Source organism: Octodon degus, unplaced genomic scaffold, assembly GCF_000260255.1.
Source record: "Octodon degus isolate 3935 unplaced genomic scaffold, OctDeg1.0 scaffold00014, whole genome shotgun sequence".
NCBI lineage: Eukaryota > Metazoa > Chordata > Mammalia > Rodentia > Octodontidae > Octodon > Octodon degus.
This window is the reverse complement of record NW_004524590.1, coordinates 18553410-18577073: the sequence shown is the minus strand read 5'-3', so window position 1 is coordinate 18577073 and position 23664 is coordinate 18553410. Positions and strand designations below refer to the sequence as shown.

Genomic DNA, 23664 nt, shown 5'->3' with positions numbered 1-23664 from the left:
TAAAGGTTATGTGTATTTTTTCTAGATGTGAACTATTTATAATTGCTTTTGTACAGGAGCTTGTAAACTAGTAAACTAGAGAGGCTTTTAGGGTCTATTTGGTTACTTTAGCACACAATTGCTTCTTTAAAGAATATTGTATGATCAGTGTTATTTTGTTAATTTGTGCAATTTCTTATATTTGAATTTTGTTGCCCTAAAGGAAAATTTTGTAAAGCTTCCTTGCCTTTCAGCCTTTGGAAAATCCTTTTGCTTCATTTCTGAATAAAGTCCTTTCACACTTGTACTCTTTATATGCTGCAAACAACTCTATCCAGAGCCCTCTGCCTACTCACTTGCGTCAGCCGTGATTCACACGTGCTCCAAGGACCGCTTTCCCGAAGGAATAAATAAACTGGCCCCGTTGCTCCCGCGATTGTGAGTCAACCAATTGTAAGATCAGAGCCTGCTGCCCGGCGAGAAACGGCGGGGCCCGGTCGGTTCAGCCTTCTGAGGGGTTAACCAAGTAGAAATGGGGGAAGCGGGGGGGGGGGAGGGGGCGGTGTGCAAAGGCAGAGAAGGAGCCTGAGGCAGATTCGGAAGGATCTCTGCAGAGGAATTACAAGAAAAGTCATTTACGCCCATTTCCAGACCGGCTCCGCTGGCAGGATGGGAAATAAATGATCCGAGTCCCAGCGGAGAAAGCTTCCCCACGAGGGGGCGGGAAGAGGGCCGAAGCTTACAGGGCTATTTCCAAGGAAATGAACGCTCCCCGGGGATTCGACCAAGGGGTGGGAACCAGCGGGCTTGGGGGTGGGGGCACAAGTGAGCTCGGTGCGGGCGCGCGGACTCCCGGACTCCGGCACCACCTGCTGCAAAGCTCCGCTACGACGTGAAAAGAGCACCGCGGCGTCCTGGGAATACACCAGGTGGGTGTCACCTGGAATTGGTGAAGAGAAATTTGGGGTGGGTGGGGTGAAGAACCCGTATCCAGGTCCTCGGCCAGGACCCTGCCTAACGCAGGTATATAAGCTCTTAACTTACGGCCTTGGGGGCCCAAATGAAGCCCGCCCCGCCTTCCGGAGGGAGACGAGGAACAGAGCCACCCTCTTCCCAGGATTTGCTTTCTCCTGGGAGTTCCTAAAGGTGGTCCTTAGGGCGCACTTCCGGGCCAGGCCTCTGGACCTGTTCATGGCTCCTCGTGTGGGGTGCGCCAGGGGGTGAAGAAAGGGTGGCGCGGGACGGTCGGATCCCCGCCGCACTCCCACCCATGCTGCGGAGGCCGAGCCCGGCACTGACCCGCACCGAGGGCCTCCGGGAGGAGGAGGTCGCGCAGCAGCTCGGGATGCCCCGGGAGCCTGCGGGTGTGCAACTTGCGGGAGCACGTGAACACGGCCCCCACACTGCCCCCAAGAGTCGCCCGGCGGCACTAACGCACGGGGTGGCCTGCCCCAGTGGCGGGGTGCTCGATACCCACAGCAGCAGCTGAAGGCGCGGGAGCTCGGCGCAGCGCTTGCCATGCGGGACCCCAGGCGGCGCCCGCCAGGTCCCTAGGCACCTGCTGCACCTTCCCAGGCCCTCGCCCAACCTCGGAAAGCTACACTTCCCCGCCCCCAGGCGGAGGGTTGGATCCCGGGATCTGCGGGGGTGGGCGAAGAAGGAGGCAGGCAGGGGGTGGGACTTCGACGGTCCTAGCTTTTCCCCGCCTGCCACCCCCAACCTCACCGCGCCCCCACCCCCACCCGGCAGCTGTCACGTGGTGCGTGGCGTGGGAGGGGGGAAGAAGAGGCGAGACTTTTTTGGGCGGTCGGACTCGCCCGTAGTTCTTCAGCTCCAGCCGCCAACTCCGGAGGCGCCGCGCTTGGCCCAGGAACGGGCGAGAGGAGCGGGACCCGCGCGGCAGCTTAGAGCCCGGCGCGGGCGATGCGGGCGCCGAGGGCGACACCTGCGGCTCCTCTCGGCGGCGGCCGTCGCCCGGGCGGCAGCAGCGCGGGCTCCACCAGCCTCGGCAGCCACAGCCGCTGCGGCCCGGGCAGCCTCCGCTTTGGTCGCCGCCTCTGATGCGCCTGCCCACTCCCTGCCCCGCGGCTCCGGGACGATGTGGGTCTTCGGCATCGCGGCAACTTTTTGCGGATTGTTCTTGCTTCCAGGTAAGAGGACCCGAGACCAACAGCCCCTCCAGGCGCAGACACCCTGTCCGCCTACGGCGCGTTCGCTCCCATTGCGCCCACCCGGGCCAGCATAGAACAGGGATTGCCCGGCGGGAGTTTGGCAGTCGCACTGGCGCCCAGAGGCGCTAGACTGGGAAAGTCTCCAAGCTCCGCGTTGCGGGAGAACAGCGGGGAATAGCGGATTCGCGCGACACCGGCTGCAGCTAGGCTGGGGAGGAGGGAGGGTCTGAGGCGCGTCGTAGCCTGGCGAAAGAGAAGGTGTGACATGCCCCGAACCTCGCCAAGTTCAGCGTCTCCGGCATCCCGTGGGAGCGGTGGCGCCTACAGGTGAGCGGAGCCCTGGGCAGCTTGGTACCGGGCCGAGCCGGGGCTGGGTGGCTGCGCCCAGAGTGCTGTGTCTTGGGGAGAGGAGCGCACACACCAGGGCCGGGAAAGCACTGGCAAGTCGATCTAGATGAAGCGCCCAGACCCAAGCACCAGACCGAAGGGATGGTGGTTCTGTTATCTGGTCCCCTCTTCACCTACCAGCTTCACAGGGAACTCTGCAGACCTGGAATCCCCGCCGAGGACCGAGCCGGTGTTGCCCTGAAAGCGCGGAGCTGGGCAGAAAGGGCTGTGGTGTCGCGGTCTAGTGGGGGCGAGCACTCGCTCACCTCCTCTTAGCCGCTGCGCACAAGCCTGTGGCACGGAGAATGGTCCGGGGAGGATGCGGAGCCGGAGGACTTAAGGGCGCGGGAGTGCTTGGGTTCCAGAACCTCTTCCCTTGCTCCACGCGTGGTTGCACAGGAAGCCTCAGAGCCGAAGCAAAGCAACGATGACTTCAAAATAAAACCGAAAGGGCGTCTGCAAATGCAATCACGAATGGTGCCAAAATAGTAATTAAGTAATTTGTAACCAATTAGCAATTAGGCAAATCTTTTGGCATAAACTTCAGCTGATGCTCGCCTCTATTGCTACTTTGCTCTCACGGGTTTGCACCCATTCCCCCTCCTTTCAACTTCTTTGGAGAAGACTGGAGGTGTTGTTGGATGGGCCCTTTGTGTCTGGGGCAGGGATCCAGGGTTCCGCGGGCACAGCTGCACTTCAGCCTGCAGGACTTTTGGTACCCGCACTGCCGGCGGCCAGCTTCCGCCACAGCCAGTCCTACCTAGAGTTTCACGAGTGCAGGTGCCCAGACAGCCTGAGGCTGGAGCTTTTGCTCTCTGGGACCAAAACACCAGGGAGGTGTCTGGATCTGACCCAGACTCTGTGTGTCCCGCAGGCTTTGCGCTGCAAATCCAGTGCTACCAGTGCGAAGAATTCCAGCTCAACAACGACTGCTCCTCCCCCGAGTTCATCGTGAATTGCACGGTGAACGTTCAAGACATGTGTCAGAAAGAAGTGATGGAGCAGAGTGCGGGTAAGAGCCCAGCAACTCTCTCCCTGCACCCTTCAGCCCAGCCTCCGGGTGGGAGTGAGGGGCCCTTGCCTTACAGAAGTTAGGCCTGGCGGAGATTTAATGCACACATGCACCAGTTATTGCAGATTTACTTTTATAGTGCTGGGAAAATGAAGAGTTCCAAGTTACTTTAATCTCATTAGAGTTAATTACCAGGGCTTCTCCCCGAGGGAGTTGGGAGGGGAAGCGCATTTAAATCAGTGGTTCTCCTTTTATTTACTCCCCTCTCTCCCTGAGCTAAAAGCTGATCAGAAGGTGGAAAATATATGGATAACCAGCCATGGTTTGGGAAACTAGACAGTAGCCTGTGAGTGGTGTCAGCCTGAAATATGGAGCTAGTTGAAGTTCCCAGAGGTCAGAGCTTGAAAAATGTGTTTTGTCATAGAGCCACACCATATTTCTCTGAAGAACACTATAGGATCTTTATTTAATTTTAGAACTAATGCATCAAATTCCAGGCAGAAATTGCCAAGATCTTTCAAAGGAATGTTGTTTCCTGCCCTGTCAGCTTAGCTGGCTGAGCAGAGACCCCGGGCATTACACAAAGGTAGGAGGGGCTTTGTTGTGAGGCAACCCTCATTCTAGTTAACAGAAGTCTTCTTGGAGATGGAACCCCCAGTACCCCTAATAGTCATATCAGAATTCAGAGGGTCCCCCCACAACAAGTAACTGAAGTTTAATAAAATTTGTGAAGCTTTTACTTCAATAGCAAGGTCAAACTCATGAACAGACTTTGCCATTTAAAGGCTGCTGAAAATATATGAAATAGTATCATGTAATAAATGCTATTAAGAAACCAAAGCTTTATTCCCCTTCAGTTCTGAGAACTGTTCGCAGACCCAAGAAGCGAATAGAACCGTTGCATGCTTTCCTTAACCCACTGGCAAATCAATGCAAGGTCACTAGGTTTCAAGTTAGCACCTGAGGGGAGTATTTGCCTCTCAAGAAGCACCAAGAAATGTCTGGTTGCTAACCACCCGGTCACTTGGGAGACATACCCAATAGCACCCCTAGCATAGCTTGTGTCTGTGCTGTGATGTGTGTACTGTCTTATCAGCTGGTCTTCATAGACTGTTATTTGGCTGTGGTATAGATTCTTTCTATCAAAATCCAACTTCTGGGAAGTCTGCGTTTCATTACTCTTAGAAATAACTTATCCCAAGAAAAGCAGCAAGCATTGTTTTGGCATATGGAATGCATGCTATTAAAAAAGCAGAACAAAAATTTAGTGATGCTTGATCAAGCCAAGATTGATATGAAAATTTGCACAAGTGATTTCTCTTGTACTTGTGTTTTATTCCTGTATTTTACCTGAGCAAAAAAAGAAAATGCCTTTCTATCAGCAGAACTTCTATGATTTTAGTTTGAATCATTGGGAACACTTTATTGGTACTTTCAATCATTTGCAGCTTTCTGCCAAGCAGTAATTTAGAACCACACCAGATGAAGATATACTATGGGCCTGTTAAAAATTTCACAATTCTCAGAGTCTACCTGGGTATTATGCTTCATACCCTGGGACGTAGTTGAGGCAAGGATGTGAACCCAATTTTTGTCAATTACTTTTCCTGGGAAACATTTCTTCCTCCACATATGTGTATCTAAGATATATACCATGTACTCCATTTTTAAAGTGCTGTTTGTCATCTTCATTCTGTCCTCCTAAGCATATTGTTATAAGTCAGAAGAGCCATAATCCTACCTGTTATACACAGAAAACTTCAGCACAGGAATCCCTAAGGGCCTGGTCTGAGGTTGCCTGTTTTCTATTAGCATGGTCAAGTTGAGCACCTTGTTTCCGAACTAGGTTCCTCCTTCCACAAGCAACAGGTCAGTAGGGCAACAAGATGGAAACAGAAGGTCATCTCAGTGGTGATGTTTGAAAAATGAAGAAATTGATGAATACAAAGAGGGGAAAAAATAAATTTTTAGGGTAAGGACAACAGGTTTCGGTATATGCAAAGGACTCTGAGCCTAAATTCAGTAGAAAACAACCTAATGCATTTGTCTCTGCATCGAAGAGCAGTATATGAAGGTTGATAGCTCCAAGGCACTCTCAGGTTTGGGATTATGTAATTGGTAGAAATCCAGTTTTTTCCAACAAGAACAGAGAACAAACCTAACACTGACTGTTAAATGGCAAGATGTAGTTTGACCTCCACATTACTAAGAGCTAAGTTTGAGTGTGCCCTGGATCCTGGCCTCTTTCCTAGCCCTTTACATGTAGTATCTCATGAAATCTGGTGATGCTCTTTCAAGGACTGTTTCCTGATGCCACAAGCAGTTAGGGTGTAATACTGTTGCATGGTCAAGCTCTCCCCTCTGGACAAAGAGAATGACGCATGTTGTATGATAGTATGAAGGCATCTAAGTGAGAGCTAGTAATGTATGCCATACTGAGCCTCTTCGTGCATTAGAGCTAAAAGACCCACTGATTCCTAGTTAAGGGTGTCTGTTGGCATCTTCTTGGAATCTTGTTCTCATCCACATGATTTGCTAACCCCCATGAAGCTCATTTTATGTCTGACAGATTTGCCTCTGGGTCTTTTCTGAGCACCCCATGAGTTCTGAGGTGCTCCAAGGTAAGGATTGCTGATCTGGTTCAACATTTTTGGAATTATAGAGCAAAAAAACAAGGTCCAGAAAAGTTAAATGTCTGGTCCATGTCCATCAGCCAACTGTTATTAAGAAGCACTTGAAACCTGCTTTGTAACCCAATACCTTTCTTATAATATCACCACTTAGCCTCTCACAGAATGATAAAATATACTACCAAGTCTGCCTGAAAAGATACTTTAGCTAAGTTCTATGAACTTAGAAGATTTTTCATGTCCCTCAAGTTTACCAGGCCAGCTGAGCAGACAAGCAAGAAAGTGAATGTTGAAAGAATATGAAGAGGGTTTTTGAAATCTGAGTGCTGTGTGAACTGGCAGTTTTCATGGGTACAGAAAAATCAGGGCTTTAAATGGACTCAGAAATTTTAATGAACTAAGCCCATATGACATTAAGCAGTAATGAAAGGCACTCTCTCTGCAAAAAAAAAAAAAAAAAATACCAGTGATGCAGTATGCCTGGGCCTTCCGTTAGTCCTTTCTGGATTAAGTCTGCAAACTCAGCTCTTATGAATTTTGAGGCAGGTACATTTAATTTTCAAGTGGGAAGTGCATTTAAAATTAACCTTTACCTATTCCCCAGAGAGGTATTCCTATTAGGTGCTGAGATTATTTTCTATTGCTCCTCTTCCCTTTGGCCATTTCTGGAATAATAATAAGGCAGTGCAAGGGGAAGGGAAGTTGGATTCAGCTTCTTTCATTGTCCTTACTAATTGATATTTAAATGTTTGCATAACTAATGACTTGTTCTCACCAGCTTTGCACTTAATGGGTTAGTGTCTATTTTACCAGCATCCTTGATAATGACAAGTTCTTTTGCTCTTGTTTATCCTTGAATTCCACAAAATATTTCAAATATTGATTTTCATTTCAGAATAGAAGCCTCCCCCTTCCAGTATGAATTTTTAAACCAGGTTATAAAGAATGTGAATTTGCATTTGTTTGACAGTGCAATCTTGTAATTAGAGTTTTTCCTCTTGACTAGATACAGTGAAAGGGGCATAATTTAATTTTTATAGACTAGCCAATTTCTGCCCTTGGTAAAATATAGCTCTGTCAGTGAGCAAAATGTTACAGGTTCTCCTAAACCTTATTTAAAAGTTAAATGCAGTATATTGAGAGAAAGTTCATGGTCTGAATCAGTAACCTAATCGATCTCTTCCCCCATCCTTTGCAACATGCATTAATCTATTTGTCTGTTTTGCAATACAAGAGTTACTGATTTACATGCCACGTTGTGTCTACATTATGGCGGTATAAGGAATGGCTAGTCTCCTCTCGGATTAGTTAGTTGCTCATTAAGTTAGGCAAGTATTGCTGCCGGAGCTGGGTAGGTAGGTTTATTTGATGCCTTATTTTCTCTTCAGCAGAATGAGAGGGTGAGAGAGGACTAGATGCCCACAAAATGATCTGTCACATCCTTAGTAGAAAGGAATGGAAAGGTAACCATAGCTGATAACTTCTCAAGACTAACTCTGCAAAATTTTACCAAGATTTCAAATCACAGACTCTAGTTGGCTTGGTGTGAGGCTGGTAGAAAGGAGGTGAAGTTCTGCTAATAAATCATATCACAGTTCCTTTATGTCTGTTCTTTTAAGATGTACACCTGCTCTCGAGAGCACTCACAGACACAGGGCAGAGGTGTGGGTTTACCTACTTGTGCCTGGGAATAAATTTGCATATGCCATGCATCATTCTTGTAAGAAAAATGAAAGTATTAGGCATGAAGGCCTCCTTTGAAGAATGTCAGATTGCCAATAATTTAATCTGTGTTATTTTTAGGTACACAGCTATTCGTAGCATCCTTTTGTTTAGGAGGTCATGCCAGGCACAGCACTGATACCTGTTAATCTTTCTGTCTTTCACCTGCTCCTCTCTCTCTTCCTCCTACGAGGCCTCTGTTATCCCACGTCTACACATCTCCCTGTAGTCCTTCATTTACTCCATCCCTATTCTCTTTAAATCAGTCTGGTGGGTGGTAGAATATGCTCTGTGAATAAAACAAAAATCAAACACTTAAAAAATCATCATAGTTTAGTTTTACCAAATGAAACTTCAACAAGTTAAAAAATCTTTAAAGAAACAGATTCCGATGTCCAGAAAGATACCTGCATAGATTAGCAGCAGCCTGGCTAAGAAGGCCTCCCTGTCACTTTCAATAAAGTTACAAATTACACAGGCTTTGTGCTGCCCTGAGCATGGCTACCTCTGCCTCCTGGGCTTGGGGGGCACCGAGAGAACTCCTTGCTCTGCAGGCCGAGACACTGCCACTGAGCTGCTCACTTAGTTCTCGAGGTGCATCTGTCTCTTTCATGTGGCAGGCAGAGCTGGCTTCCGAGCAAGTAGTTGGAGGAGGAATGGCACGTGCCCTGGGTCCCCTGCGCTCCAGCTAGTGAAGCATTTGTATATGTTAACTTTCCAGCTGAACAAGCAGCCAGTGCTGACCTCCCGTCTCCATAGATAAAACATTTGAAGATTGATCCAGCTCTCCCGTAACACTAATTCCTCCCACTACAGCCTCATGAAAGCTTCCATCATTGATGGTTTTCCTAATGAGTTTAAACAGGGAGGCTTCAAAGCATGGGTTTTTTTTTTTCCCAAGTGGAAATGAAAGAAAGTATGAAAACAAAACACATCGTTTCCTTTGAACTTTGAAAAGGAAATTGGCTTCTCTCGTATACTCTTCAAAGAAAAAAATATCTAAATCTGTAGTCTTCTCCAGTGCCTGGGCTGTCACGGGCGATCTTTCCTCCCTTCCTCCCTTCTTCATGCTCTTCCTTTTCTTCAGAATGACTAGGGTCTGATGTCCTGACCAGGCAGAGTTTCATAACACACTGTGCAGAAGGGCTGAGAAGCCCAACCTTGTTTTCAGTCTTTGAATGGCAGAGGTGTTTGTGCTCTTTAGGGACAGAGCACCCACGGACAGTCTAGGCTTTCCATGCTTGAGAACTCTGAGGAGATTATTTACTTCCAAGAGGCTTAGCTTCTTGCCCTGAAAAATAGAGATACAGGTTCCCTCTTTCCTTAAGAGATATAGCATGAAAATGAGAAATGCAGCCAGTATAACCATCTTCAAGGAATCTGTCTGAAAACTGGACACTAACCTGGCTGCTCATAGAAGGTCCTTCATCACCTAGTCTCCATACAAGCTTGGGAAGGATGGAGCCGGTTTCTTAGTGCAAATTATTTTGCACACCGTTTCCTCATTTCTCAGACAGAGGAGGAGGAACTTGCATTCCTTCAGTGGGGGGTTTCTCATCCTTAGGCAGGATCATAGTGAGACAGTATGCCCTCTCCATCACTGGTGAGTCTTGCCCAAGGAAAGCCTCAAGATCACACTCCCCAGTAAGGCTACAGCTCAAGTCCCTTTCCTCTTCCCAGGGATTTTTACTGTCACCATGGTGACATTCTGTTTCTTTTTGCATGTTTAAGAACAATGTTACCGAAATACTTGTGTACCATACATTCACCCCTTAAAGAGTATAATTGATGCTTTTAGTATACAGTACACAGAGTTGCATTACTCTGTCTAATTCCAGAACATGTTATCACCCCATAGAGAAACCTGAGACCCACTCCCAGTCACTCCCACTGACCCTACTTGCCAGAGCCTGGAAGCTACTAATCCACTTTCTCTTTATATGGATTTGCCTATTCTAGATATTTCAGATAAATGAAATAATGTGATATGCGACCATTTGTGACTGGCTTCTTTTGCTTAGGATAATGTGTTCATGACTCATTAGTGCCATTTCCTGTTATGAAATGTATCTTCCTCTTAGTAATGCAGGTATCTCCAGTTTGGCAGGTCTCTAAATGCTAGAATAGGGGAGGGAGAGATGAGAGATGGGGTGGCATGTGGTGGTAAACACTAGAACTCCACCGGCAAATGCAGCATTATGCTGAGTTGAAGTAAAAACATGTGGGAAGGGGCTGCTGCTCCAGGGAGCTGTAAGGCAAAGCCATGTAGGTTCCACGCTTGCTGTGTGCTCAGCCTTGGATTCTTCATCCCTTAAGCAGTTAAGCTGTTATCCTTTGAGGAGATCTCATTAGTTGAAGTTAGTCTGGGAGTTCGCAGGCCCATGGGTGGGCTGTTCCTCGTGCCTGTCAGTCCCCCAACTGCTCATCTCACATGCGGCCTCTGCTACAGGCTGCAGCTCTCAAGAATCAGCCCCTGGTGGTGTCAGGACTTTAATCTCTCTGGTCTGCTACTTTCAGTGTATAGATGAGCTCACCGTGATGTAGACAGCAACTTTCTTGGCCTGGCTTGCACATCTTAATGTACTTTTCTTTCTTCCCATGAGAATACATGGGATGGAGCAGGCCAAGAGAGATCCTAGCGAAACTTTTGGTTATGGAGATCAGAGTCTGGCATGACGTATTTGGTTGCTATTGATGAATTCTGGGTGCTTCTCCCCTGGGCTGTCAAAAAGAGGTCATAACTATCTCTTAAGAGCTTCCATCAACCATAGGGTAAATAAGCTAAGGACTCATTATATATGCCACTAATTTCTCATACATGAAGTAAACTTTGCACTGTAGCTATATTGTAATTCAGAAACTGTTTTCATAGGGTAGAGCTATAGGGCATGTTCTTTTATTAATAAATTGCTTCATATCTTCTGATAGCCGCCAACACTACAAAGCAAAGTACGAGATGGACTAAGTATTCTAGAAAAGGTGAAACCATTGAGAGTTAGTAATAAATTGCATTTTTTAAAGGATGCGTTAAAATAGAATAAAGAAGCAATGGCTCAAGCCATTGATTCAAGGAGTTTATGACTTTGCAAACCACAAGTGGGATCCACATGCAAAAGTGATAAAGTGGCATATTATTTTAAGGAAGTTGTGATACTTGGTCCAGTGCATTTCATTTCTCACTGGACATGGACAATAGCTTTTTATGTTTTTCTATTTCTTGGACTTGTTCACGAGCGCAACGGAATGGCTGGAGACAGCGCCAGAGGCGGGTGGTGCCACGCACGCAGCTCTCGGCCTGCAGTGCTCCAAGCATACTGCACACAGGATGAATACGAATTGCACAGGCTCTTTCAAAGAGCATCCACGAAAGCAGGTGAAATGAGTGACTGTGGGATCTCTATCAGGGCTTATGCAAAACCTAGCAAACTGCCCAAGTCTGATGAACGTAAACCTGTGCAGAAAGACCAAGAGGCTGGCCGGAATAATAGTTTGTGACCCACAGAAAACATCCAGACTGGGAATGCACAGAAAGCAGATGTTTTAGGGTTCCTGTGTCTTTGCAGGGACAGGCAGTTTGTGGGGCAAAAGGCACCTGGAAACTGGTTAGTTGGCTACCATCTTCCTACTTGGTGTGTCACAGGCTGTCAGAAGGAAAAGAAGGCCAGCATGGTGGCAGAAACCCAGCACTAGGGAGGCTGAGGCATGAGGGTAGCTATGAGTTCAAGGCCAGCCCAAGCTATAAAATAAGTTCAAGTCTAGTCTGAATTGTGTAGTGAAATCCTTTCTCAGAAAGACGGAAGAAGAGGAAGAGGAGGAGGAAGAAGAGGGGAAGGGGAGGAAGAGGAAGGAAGAGGAAGGGGGACAGGGAAGGGGGAAGGGCAGGAAGGAAAGGGGGAGGGAGAAAGAGGAGAGGGAGAGGGGGAGGGAGGAAAGGAGAAGGGGAGAGGGAAAAAAGCAAATCAGAAGCAGCCATTTTGTACAGGAGTGAGTTGAGATGGAAAGACCAGACCAGGCTTGTACAGCCGTAGGTCCCTGATGGTGAACCTCTTAGAGCTATCAGTGATACGCAAAGCCCTCTTCAGCACACATGCCATAGGTTCACCACCGCTGGCCTAGTGTGTAAAAGCCAGCCAGGGCCTGCTCACTGGCCTCCTGGCCCAAAGCACCTCTAAGAGTAGGTGATGACAGGAGCCCCAGGCCAAAATGTTTTGACAGTTTAACCTTTGTTCAGTGTTCTCCAGCCACTAGTTCTGCTAGTGTTTAATCCTTTTGATATTTTAGTGTACATTTTCCTAATTGAACTGAAATCCAGCTACACATCCTAGGGTCCATTTGTAGTTTTCTGTTCTACACTTGAGCATCAGAAAATGTGCTTGTTTCCCAACTCTCTCCATCTCTCCCTGACTGCTCTGTGTGTATTTCTCTCATCTTTACCTACATTTTTCCTTCTCTCTCGCCCCCTTTCCCCCACCTCCCTTCTTCATTCTTTTCTTCCCTTCCTTCCTCTCTCTTTCCCCAGCTATATCCACTCACTCACTAGTATGTGGATACCCAATAAATATTTGCAGAATGACTGCATGCGACAAATTCATTTTCAAGCTAGAAGGATAGATTTATTAGCAGTTTAACGTATTGTACCAGAAACAAAGGAGCTCAAATCCTTAGCATAAGAAGAAAACAGAGTAGAGGCAAGTTAAATATACCTTTCACTTTTTACTTAAATTAGAAATTGATTAATGCCTGTTAATAAGAGTCGTCCTTCAAAGGACTACTCTAAACTGCAATATCCCTTCCAAAATTTTCTCATTTGTCAGCTTGGCTAAAGGCTGACTTGGCTTTGTTTTGAATAGAACTGCTTGCCAGAAACACACATACACACCTTCTCCAGTACCCAGCTTGCTGGGTGACCAGACTACAACCAGATTATCTTATTACCTAGAACTCTTGTCACATTGGGAAGTTCAAGTAGGTCCGTGATGGCAAATCTTAGAGCTCTCAGTGATGTGAATACGCCACTGCAGCATGCATGCCACTACTGGACCAAGTCATAAAGTTCAATGGAAACAAGGGACACACACACACACACACACACACACACACACACACGCATGCACGCATGCACACACGCACATTCATCTCCCCAAAACTCTCTTCCGTTCAGCCTTCTCTCCTATAAAGATTGAAGTTTAAAATACCCACAACTGTGTTCCCCAAGACACATGCACTCAGACCTGAACCGGGGGAACGTACCTCTCAACTATTGGGCATATAAAGCAAAAAAGGCTAGGTTTCTTCTCTCTGTGGCTCTCACAGTTTCGCCAGGTTAGAGAATCCAGCTAATTAGTATTCCTGCTCCATCCATGGAGCATCATTAGTATCACTGTCATGATATTGACAAAGTCTGCGTGCCGTACTCATACTGAAGCACAGATCTGCTCAGGCTGAGCCAACTCTTCCACACACGAAGAAGCACTTTGTCCACCCCCTTCATTTGTCTCTTTCCTATAAAAGAAGCATCAGCTTTCACTGCTGCCAAATTCCTTTCTGCTCTGGCCTCACCCTAGACCTAACTTGTTTATTCCTTAGGAACGTTTTGACTATGAGAGGTTACAGCATGCTGACACTATTTATCCAAGGAGATAGTCTGCAGTAGGTATTTTCAGGGTCACACAGCCCTAATGGCATGGGTAGTGTCATCAGGACTCAGGATTTCTCAGCTTTCCTAACATGCTGGTAGTTTACTCCCAGGCAGGTGCTCTGTTGGAGACAGCCTGACCCCTATACAGAAAGGGGTGCTACTAGGGAGGTTCTATCTTTGTCTTGCTTTTTTATCAGCCAACAAAGCTTTCCCAAAGCCACTTCAGAGACTTTTGTCTGTCACACACTGTTTCATGGTGCTTAAAGCTATGAGGGTTGGATGTTCCTTTACCTTTTCATTGGTGTAACAACATACCCAACTTAAACATCTTAAAAGGAAGAAAGATTTACTTGGGCTCCTGGATTCGGAGGTTTCAGTCCTTGGCCAGCTGATCAGTCCTTGCTTTAGACCTGTGGTGAGGCAGAAGGATCATGGTAGAGAGGCCTTGCAGAGGACAGCATGTTATTGCATGGCAACCAGGAAGCAGAGAGCTAAGGCTAGGAGCCAGGGAGAAGGACCAGGCGAGATCAAGCCCTCAGAGGCACTTCTCCAGTGATCTTCTCCTTCTGCTGGGCCCTACCTAATAGTCCATTCAACTACAAATTCATCAGTGAGTCCTCATCCTCATGACGTAGTCCTCTGTCTAGGCTGTGCCTCTAAATAGGGCTGCATTTGGGATTGAGCCCTTAATACAAGAGTATTTTGGGGAGCTCTTCATATTTAAACCCTACACGTGGTCGACTCTCAGTGTCTGCTGAAACACCTTTTGAGAAATCTATGCAGATTAGAAAAACTCAAGCACCACGCTTCTAGGGGTAATTTTTGTCCTCCCCAGTGTCACCTGCTGTTTTGCCTAAATGGAACACTAAATGCCTAGCCAAAGAACTTTGATCCTGATCACTGTCATATTTTAAAAAGGAAAGACACATGTATACTCGCAAGCAAAGTCCTGCAGTCTAGCACAAGATGCACATGACATTCTAGAAATCTGGTTTTCTGAATGCTGTGCTAAAAGTATAAATTGTAGTGTATGTGTATTCGCTGCAGAGAATGTCATATTCTTGGTAGCAGATATAAAACTGCTTTCTATTAAATGTTTTAGAAGTTTTGGTTCATTCTACCCGGAGCCTCTATGTCATAAATGACTTTTTCCCCAACATTTGAGTGAATTTTTATGTAAGAAGCCAATTATGCATCTTTGGATCCCACTATATTAATTTCAGCGTTTGAGAACAATAATCAGAAGGACATCAAGGTTAAAAATGCAAGCACACAGTTTCATAAATCATTGGGGGGCACTGTTAATGCTGAGATAATAAGTAATAAATATCTGTACCCTCAGTCCCCCGTGGCAAACTGGAGAACAAAGGCACCAGACAAGCAAAGCAGGTGACTGCACAGAAACCTTCCTGGCTCAGAAAGTTATAAATGAGCAGAGAAATCGAAATTGAATGCAGGACTCAAGAAAAACGAACAATTGGCATCATACATTATGAGCTGGTTGTTTGCTTGCTATAATTAAGTTGGCATCAGTGGTTAACAGCCTTGAAAATTAAAATCGGCAAAGAAAAAAAAACTTTTCAAAAGGGTAATCAAAGTCTTATGCATAATGAACTTCACACATCCCTGTTACTAGGAAAAAGAATGTGTTCTTGGGGACCTTATTTTATATCTATTTTTTATTCTTAATATCCAGTGGCACTGCTATGCAAAGATGGGCCAATGGAGCAGCATCAGTATGGATGTGCGGTGCGGCAGAGCTTGGCACTGGCTTTTTTTCACTTCCAAAATGGGCTTTTAGCATTCTTCTTTGGTTCCTGTGGCCATCTGCAGTTCAATGGGGGAGGTTTCTTTGGTCGTTCAATTATCCCTATCCATGGCAAAAAGATAAGTACTTAAGAGCCAGCACACACAATTGTCCAGAAAAGAACAGCCTTCCCGGTCTTCCCTTTATGCCTGATAACTGGTGTTCATCGTGGCGGTCGGGAGGCAGAAGCACAGGAAACCTCCTTCTTCTTCCTGAGCCCTTTTCATTAGAATGCAGAGAATGTCAAAATTTCTCACACAGTGTTATTTTAAAAAGAAAAAAACACTTGCAAACTGATCGAAGATCTTTTTTTTTTTTTATTTCTTGCTGTTTCTTTTAAAGCTCAGTCAAAATTCATAGAGTTCATTTCAATTACCTGTTCTGAAGCTCTTTTCTTTGAGGACCCATTCCTAGTCCTGCATAGAATATTTATTGTCATGTGATCAGACTATAGCACAGAAGGTATTGGTTATTTTTTAAGTAGAGCGAGGTTAGTCTCATTGCCAAATGGACATTCATACAAGTAGCAGTTTAGCATTGCTACTTAGTTGCATTTATAATGAGAATAGACTGTTTAAAGTCTTTGTTCGGAAAGTTCTCATCTTTGTACCAGCAAAGAGAACAGAGACAAAGTAAATTGTTAGAAAAGATAAATGCAAGATGATCCATAAAGGGAGAGAAACAGGCTCTCCGACCTCGATCTTAATGGATCATTTTGGCAGCAGTGAAGTCAGAAAACTAGGAAAGTAACTTTTAAAAGCATGTTTGTAGAAAGTAAGTTGTAACAGAATGGTGCGCCTAAATTCTGGATGACTCCAGATCTTCTCGTTTTAGGGAGGCTACAGATCCTCTTCAGTCTTAATACAGGCGAGGGATGTGCAGTACACCTAGCAAAAACTGAAAAAGCCACTGTCTGATCCCCAAAGTCCAGGGGCTGTTTGGAGTTTAAAAAAAAAAAGTTGTACAAAATTCTCCCCTGCTCCTCCGAGAGTCGTGGTTTTATAGAATTCATCGCCAGGATACTCCGCAAACAGACAAATGGGTCCTGTTGGTCTAATGACTGTTGGATAATTATCAGTCTTCTTTTTCATTCAGATTCAAAGAAAGAAAACAAGGAATATGACAGAGGCCAACAAAAATATCATTTTATGTATTTAGGACAGGGTCTACAGGGTCTCACTACACAGATTGGATTCGTAGTGATCCTCCTGTTCTCAGCCTCCCAAGCGCTGGGATTACAGGTGTGTGCCACCATGCCCATTCTCAATCACAGGCTCAGCCTGGGGGCTAAGTAGACACTTCAGTCTGAAACAGTGTCATTCTTGATACAGAGAAACACTAAGATAGAGGGAAGAGCTCTGTGATGACAGGCAGTCTGGCTTTGGGTTAGCACCTGCACAAGGAGCGGGTTTTCCCAGCCAGGTGAGGCCAGCTATAGAAAGGCTCTTGCTTGGACGACCAGAGCAGCATAGCTCTACTCTGAGCCATTAGCTCCCAAGAAGGGAAAAGCACAGAAAGAGCAGCGTGAGTCCAGGGCATTTTCCTCAGACTTGGCAGCCAGCTGTCACTTAGCTGGGCCCATGACACAAACCTCCCTAAGCCCAGTGCTGCAGGAGGGGGTGAAGCAGGAGGACTGCAAGTTTGGGCCTACCCCAGACAACTTCCTTAAATCGCCCCCATCTTGACCGCTGTGAGGTTGACTCCTATGGCTTCCATGTGCCCTGTGAACATTTCCTTCCTTTTTGGCACAAGATGCTCCAGCTCATCCTAACTTTTGCTACCTCAGCCCACCGTCCCCAGTTGCTCAATTTCTTTCTTTCTTTTTGCTTTTTTTTTTTTTTTTTTTTTTTTTTCCAGAACCGGGGATTGAACTCAAGCTCTTGCACTTGCCGGGCAAGCGCTTAATCTACTGAGCTATCACCCCGGCCCTAGTAGCTCATTTTTTTTAAATAAAAAACAAACCTGAAATCAAGGAAGCTGCATTTCTCAGTCATGTGCTACTGATCGGCACAATCGGAGGTGCTTTGGAAATCCCGGCCCCTGAATCTCAGCTCTTTACCCCTTTAGACACAGTTTTATCACTTTCCTAAAAGGGCAAATTATAAATGAGTGAATTTAGGTGCATGAAGCAGCCCAGAAAAAATGCTAGCCCAGGCCTGTCGGGCCAGAACTTTTTTCACAAGTACAATGAATGTGAACACAATCTGCTTCAGTTTTCTCAACTCTGTTCTTTATATATTTAAAATATTTTACTGGGATTTGCTTGCACTAAACATTTTTGCATATAATATGCTTAAGAGGAATGAAATTGTAAATAGGGAAGTATTATCTTTTTCCTTGTTCTTCCTTTAACTCATACATTAAAATCTACAATTTTATAAATCTGCAGAAATTGTAGTGCTTTTATTATTTTTAGAAACATTGTTAGTGTATGTTTTGTAGTACATAATGATCACGTTTATCACGGGAAATTGGCACATTATATAATACATTTTAATTCTCTTTTCTGTCCCCCTCTCCTCCATTCCCTGCAAACCTTCCTCTCCCTTTGCAAGAGTTTTTTTTTTTTGTTGTTTTTTTTTTTCTCCTCTCTCCTGTTTCTCCCTTGAGCACTACTTTGCTTTAAATCCCCTTTCCCTTCTTTCCTTCCTTCTCATCTCCTGCCATCTTTCATTCTTCTTCCCATTTGGTAGTGTTCTTGTTTACTAATATCTGTCCTCCATTTTTTTTTTCTTCTGTATTTTAGGAAAGTGTCTACACAGTGTTCAGGGTCTCACTACTAGATCGGACTCAGAGTGACTCTCCTGTTTACAGCCTCCCAAGTGCTAGTATTACAGCCATGCGCCACCATGCCTAGTCTCAATTGCCATCTCAGCGAGCCCTGGGGGCAGAGCTGGCATGGCAGGCCCAGGGATCGAACCCGCAGCCCCTGTGCCTGCTTCCAGGTGCTTTGATCCACTGAGCTATTTGACGAGCCCTTCTGTCCTCTATTTTGCTCCTTATGTGTACCTTGGCTTTCTCACACAAGAGGAACAGTATGATATCTAAACCTCGGTATCTTATTTCATTTAAGATCATGGTCTCAAGTGTGTGAATTCACCTAAAAATACCTCAAGCTTATCTTTCTTCATGGCAGAGTAGTACTCCACTATTTATAAATACCACATTTTCTTTCACACTCGTCTGATGGTGGGCATATGTACTGTTTCTGAGATTTGGCGATTATAAGTTGTGCTGCTGCAAACATGGGTATGCATATATCACCGTGGTCTGATGACTAATTCTTTTGGGAAGATAGCTAGAATGGGACTAGCTGGGTCAAATGGAACCTGAAAACTTAAGTGTTTCGGGGAACTCTCCATACTGATTTACACAGTGGCTGCACCCATTCATACGCCAACCAGAGGTAGAGAAGGGTTGGTCCCCCGCACCCCACCCTGCCCCTTGCTCTCAGCATCATGAGAATGTTGTTGGCTCATTTTGTTCTTTCTTTCTTTCTTTCTTTCTTTTTTTTGGAGGGGAGTACTGGAAATCAAACTCAGGACCTTGTGCTTGCCAGGCAGGTGCTGTGCCGTTGAGCTGTCTGCCTGCTTCATAACTGCCATTCTTTACGGAGTGAAATGAAACCTCAGTGTTGGTTTAGTTTGCACTCCTCGAATGGCCAACAATGCCCAAATCCTTTCTGTAGCTCCTTTCTGAAAGATGTAGAACTTGAGAGGAGAAGTTAATGGAAGTTCTGTTCTTCTAGCGTTTGACCCAGTATTTTACATTCCAACGTCAGTAATGCTTCCCAAGTTATTCTCATTGACAAAAGTAGGAATTGAAACTTTTGCTCTTTGCCTTATGATAACTGGCATTGCCTTTGGGTTTGCCAAACTATGAATGTGATCTTTGAGACTACGCAGTCATTCTGATAGATCAAGAAATCATGCTTCAAAGAAGAAATTGGTCAGTCACCCGCTCCTCACCACAGGTCTTCTCAGGAAGTGAAATGGCTATTTCGACTCTGATGTTATCTCTTTGGCAGTATAAATTCATTTGAAAAGTAATGTTTTGTTTACAAGAAACAAATGTGTTAGTTTTTTCCTATGAATTCTTAAGTCTTAATAATCATTTTAAGATTTACAAAACCATAAAATTCCTAAAAGTACATCTAGAACATTCCAGTCCAGCCCAAAGGGGTAAGAAAGTTACATATCAACTTTCATGTTGTACATTGAAAGGATTCTCCAGTTCAGAAAAGGAGAAAAGAATAAGAATCCTAGCACTCTGGAGAGAATTCAGCATGGGTAAGACAATGACATTCCCAACCCGGGAGGGCTAAATTTTACAGATAGATCCTTCTGACAAACACAAGGTCGGGGACTGAAGGAAGGACTGGGGCCAGGCATGCATCCTGGTGCGCTGGGAACCTGAGGCAGGAAAATTGGAAGTTCAAGCCCAGTCGTAGCAAGACCCTGTGTTAAAAATTTTTAAAGGCTGAGATATAGCACAGTGTGAAGGCTCTGAACTTATCTCCAATACCAAAAAAATTATAAAGTATTAGAACATGAAATCAAAGAGAAGCTATCAAAGAAGATGGCTACAGTGATACAGAAGCTTGGGGACAGGCACTGCTCTGGTTTTCCTGCAGGGTTTACCTGCAAGCAGAGGGGCCCTGAAAACACGCAAAGGGCAGTTTTTCTCAGCACACTTGCATCAGGCAGTGGCATCAACTTTGCCTTTCTTTCTCTTTTCTGCCTGTGGCCACTGCTCTCCTCTCCTGTGTGTTCCAAGGCAGCTGCAGGGTCTGGGCCTGAGATGAAGCACAGGCTTTCTGCAGAAACAGCTCAACGCGAAAAACAAAAACATCAAGGGATGCTTCTCAAAATCCTATAAAACTAGAAATAGCCTTTGATAGAGTTGCCTTTAAGTAGACATACGTGGAATCTGGAGAGATCATTTTAAATATTTGTCCGATAGCAAATGCTCTGATAGTTAATGGATTCTCATACAACTGCACAAGATTGAGTGGAAAGGAAGAATTTTATGCTGCAGAGGTGATAGATTATGATAAAAGATAGGTCAGCAATCTATGGCCCCCAGGTCAAATCTGGCCCACTGCCCGTGTAATAGACTGAATTGTATCCTCCCAAAGTAAGAGTTGTAGCCCTGATCCCCGGGGTGATGATGCTTGGAAATGGTGCCTGCAGGAGGCAGTGAGGGCTAGACGAGGTCAGGAGGCCCTTGGCCCAGTGGGATTAGGGTCCTTAAAGAAGAGAGAGACGCTAGTGTGCTCTACTTACTTCTGCAAGAGAAAAAGGCTGAGAGAAGGCAGGGAAGGCAGCTCTTTGTGAGCCAGGAAAGCTCTTTAAACCAGCAAAGAACTGAATTTTCAAGAACTGGGAGTACATGAATTTCTACTGTTTAAAGCACAGAGACTGTCATATTGTGCTGTGGCAGTCCTAGCACATGAACAGAACCTACTTCTCTGTAATCAAAAGCCCAAAAACGTTGATTAGCTAGCCCTTCACAGAAAAGTGAGCCAACCCCTAAAGACTGTCTGTGCACAATGGGATAGTAAAGGACTGAAGAGAAGAAACCACCTCATTTGGCAATGGCCAGACTAGCATAGGCCCAGTTAGCTGCAGGAGTGGCCTGAACGTCCCTGGCTGCCTCACCTGTGAGTTCTGTGGTTGTTGATGAGCGTGTGCGCCCTCTATAGTTGAAGTCTGGCTCCTTCAGTGTTGAGGGCCTGGAGCCCAGCATTCCTGCTGCAAAGCAGGAGCCAGGTTGTAAGGAAGAATGAGATTTTAGCCATTGTTGCAAAGGCTTCTCCTTGGATGCATTAAAATTTGCATTTATAGTCAGCATGAGTTCTCTTCCTCCTCAAAGCAGTAACTGAGAAGTTGAGACCACCTGTGGATGCTTCTGGGCTTCTGCATATGTAAGAAATCCCCACTTCACTGTGTACACCAGTGGCCGAGAGCCAGCAGGGCTTAAGTGCTTCCCACCTGGCTGAGTTCTAGCTCTGCTCCTACCTGGGAAGTGGGTACACCTTCTTGCCAGCTTCTTAATGAAGTACCTTTGATGAAAGAAGCTTTCAGCCGAAGTGACAGCACCACATCAGCAATGCAGTACATAAAAGGATTGGTTTTTTTCAGTGTGCTGCCCACCAGGTCAGCTGTCAGGTTTCTCCCAGCCTGGGAACCAGGATCCAGCTCTCAGCAATGCAGAATGTGAAGGCTGAGGACTCTTGGGCTGGACTTGCTTCTAGCAGGGTTGGTGCAGGTACCTTTTACTTTATCTACTTGGGCTCCAGTGATCCAGCTGCTTTAGAAGCAGCCCAAAAGAACTGGACTCAAAGAGAAAATACCATTTTTCTTCTCCATTCCCCCATCCTGTGTAATCAATAATTCAACCCTATAAAGCAAGCCCGATGCCAGACAGAAAGGCTGATACAGTACAAAGGAGGAGGCAGGGGCCATAGAGCATGCACATCAACTTCTAAAACTTCTTTCTCCCTCTTAGCCATGCCCTCATTTGCCTTTGTTTTTTTTTCTTCCCTTGAATGCAAAATTAATTCATTTGAGACTTGGCTCAAATTTAGTTCAGGAGGATCATATACAGAGTGTATAAAACTAAGAGAAAACAGATCCAATATTTTTAAATGTCAGGCAATTATTTGTGATTACTGAAGTCTTTGTCCCCTCTGAGTTAGGCACCATGTGCAAATGCACCAAGTAGTTACTTGCATGCGTGAAAGGCATAAACCAGAAAATGCCTCATGGACAAATAATTATTACAGCAGCATCAAATGCCTACTTCAGGCTGAGCACTTTTCCAAATACCTTACACATATTCGTACATCTAAATTGAATTATTGGCCTGGGAGATGGCTCAGTGGAATAAGTGCTTCCCTGGAAGCACCAGGGCCTGAGTTCAATCCCCGGTTCCGAAAAAAGAAACAAATTGGATTATTTCTGCCATCTTTAAAGTGGAATGGGGGACTTTAAAGTTGTAAAGTGGTGCAGAAATATGTGCCACCTACTAGGGTAAATTTCAATCTAAATATATGTAACTGAAGCCTGTGGGGAACAGGGGATCAAGGCCCTTTTTTTCTTCTAACTTCTTGCAGTATAAATTCCTCCATAGACTAATTTCAGGGGTCCCAAAGAAAAGGAAAAATTGCTACAGTGGAGTGAACTCTCTGGAAATGACCTCAGCTTTATTTACCCCTTTCTTCATTCCTTGGCATGCCCCTCCGTCACAGCTTCAATGAGACACATTAATAGGAAAGACTGCCTCGGGGAGCACATTTGTGGTAATTTTAAAGCAAGCAGGCATAGCCACCACGTAAACCCAAGAGCCCCCAGGAGGCCATCATCTCTCTGATGATCTAACGAGGATTCAAGTCTTAAATGCTAGGTGTCTTGATTAACTTGGGGATCGTAGGCAGTGTGTTTCAGGAACCAGCTTCTGCTGTGCAGGTCAGAGCTAGAGAAGGACTGGCCATGACAGGACACATCTGTGTGCCCGTGTGGCACAAGCAGCGGCTGCAGGGCCAAGCTGGGATTAGCTCTGCTGCACTTGATGAGCACCCTTCATCAACCAGCCAAGTCTGCTAGCTTGGGCCTGAACCCTTTAACCAAGATCAGGGCCTCTCAGAGCTCTGCCCCGTGTGAACCAAGGCCTCGAGATGTTTTTACTTTTATGTACCTTAGCTACTCAGGGCTCCCTGGCCACGTCTTAGTTACTTTTCTCCTGGTAGGAACACAATATCCAACACCCAGAAGTTAAAGCAAGAAAGATTTATTTGGCTCCCAAGTTGTAAAGGTTTCAGTCGATAGCCAGCTGGCTCTGAGGCAGGGCGGCCTGGTGGCACGGCAGAGGGGCATCGCAGAGAACCATTGTATGGTCTCTTGGCAGAGCAGGTGGGACACAGCTAGCAGCGCACCTTCCTTTCTCTTACCCCATCCAGGCCAGGAGCCTTTGGGGTGGCGCCACCCACACCTACAGTGGAGCTTCCCAATATGCACATCTAGAATTATGCTAAACCCTTGATGCTACATAGTCACACCCTTGATCCACACTCACACGCTCCAGATCCAGCTGCCTCTGAAAAGCCCCCTCCTGAGCACATGAGGCTTTGGGACAGCTAGATACAAGCCATTTCAGGCCAGGAATAAAATTCCAGTCAGAATTTGTCAGAGAAGTGCCCATGATCATGAGACCTCCAGGTCCCTTTCAATTCCATCCCTCCATTTTCTGGTGGTCTTGTTTCTTTCACTCATTTATTCATCTGATAAATATGACTAAGTGGTTACATGCCAGGCAGT

The 23664-nt window shown here is 45.7% G+C and overlaps 1 protein-coding gene across 2 annotated transcripts in view; it reads left to right on the top strand.

Moving 5' to 3' along the window:
* Positions 1–1756: 1756 nt before the first annotated feature.
* Positions 1757–23664, top strand: part of Lypd1 (LY6/PLAUR domain containing 1) — a 28246-nt gene continuing 6338 nt past the window's right edge. The window contains exons 1-3 of one of the 2 annotated variants that reach the window (XM_023709698.1): positions 1757–1963; positions 2091–2129; positions 3412–3549. In XM_023709698.1, coding sequence (XP_023565466.1) covers positions 1903–1963; positions 2091–2129; positions 3412–3549 — 238 coding nt within the window. In that variant the 5' untranslated portion in view covers positions 1757–1902. Of the gene's footprint in view, positions 2130–3411; positions 3550–23664 lie in introns of both variants that reach the window. The other variant, XM_004626372.2, reaches the window with a different exon arrangement.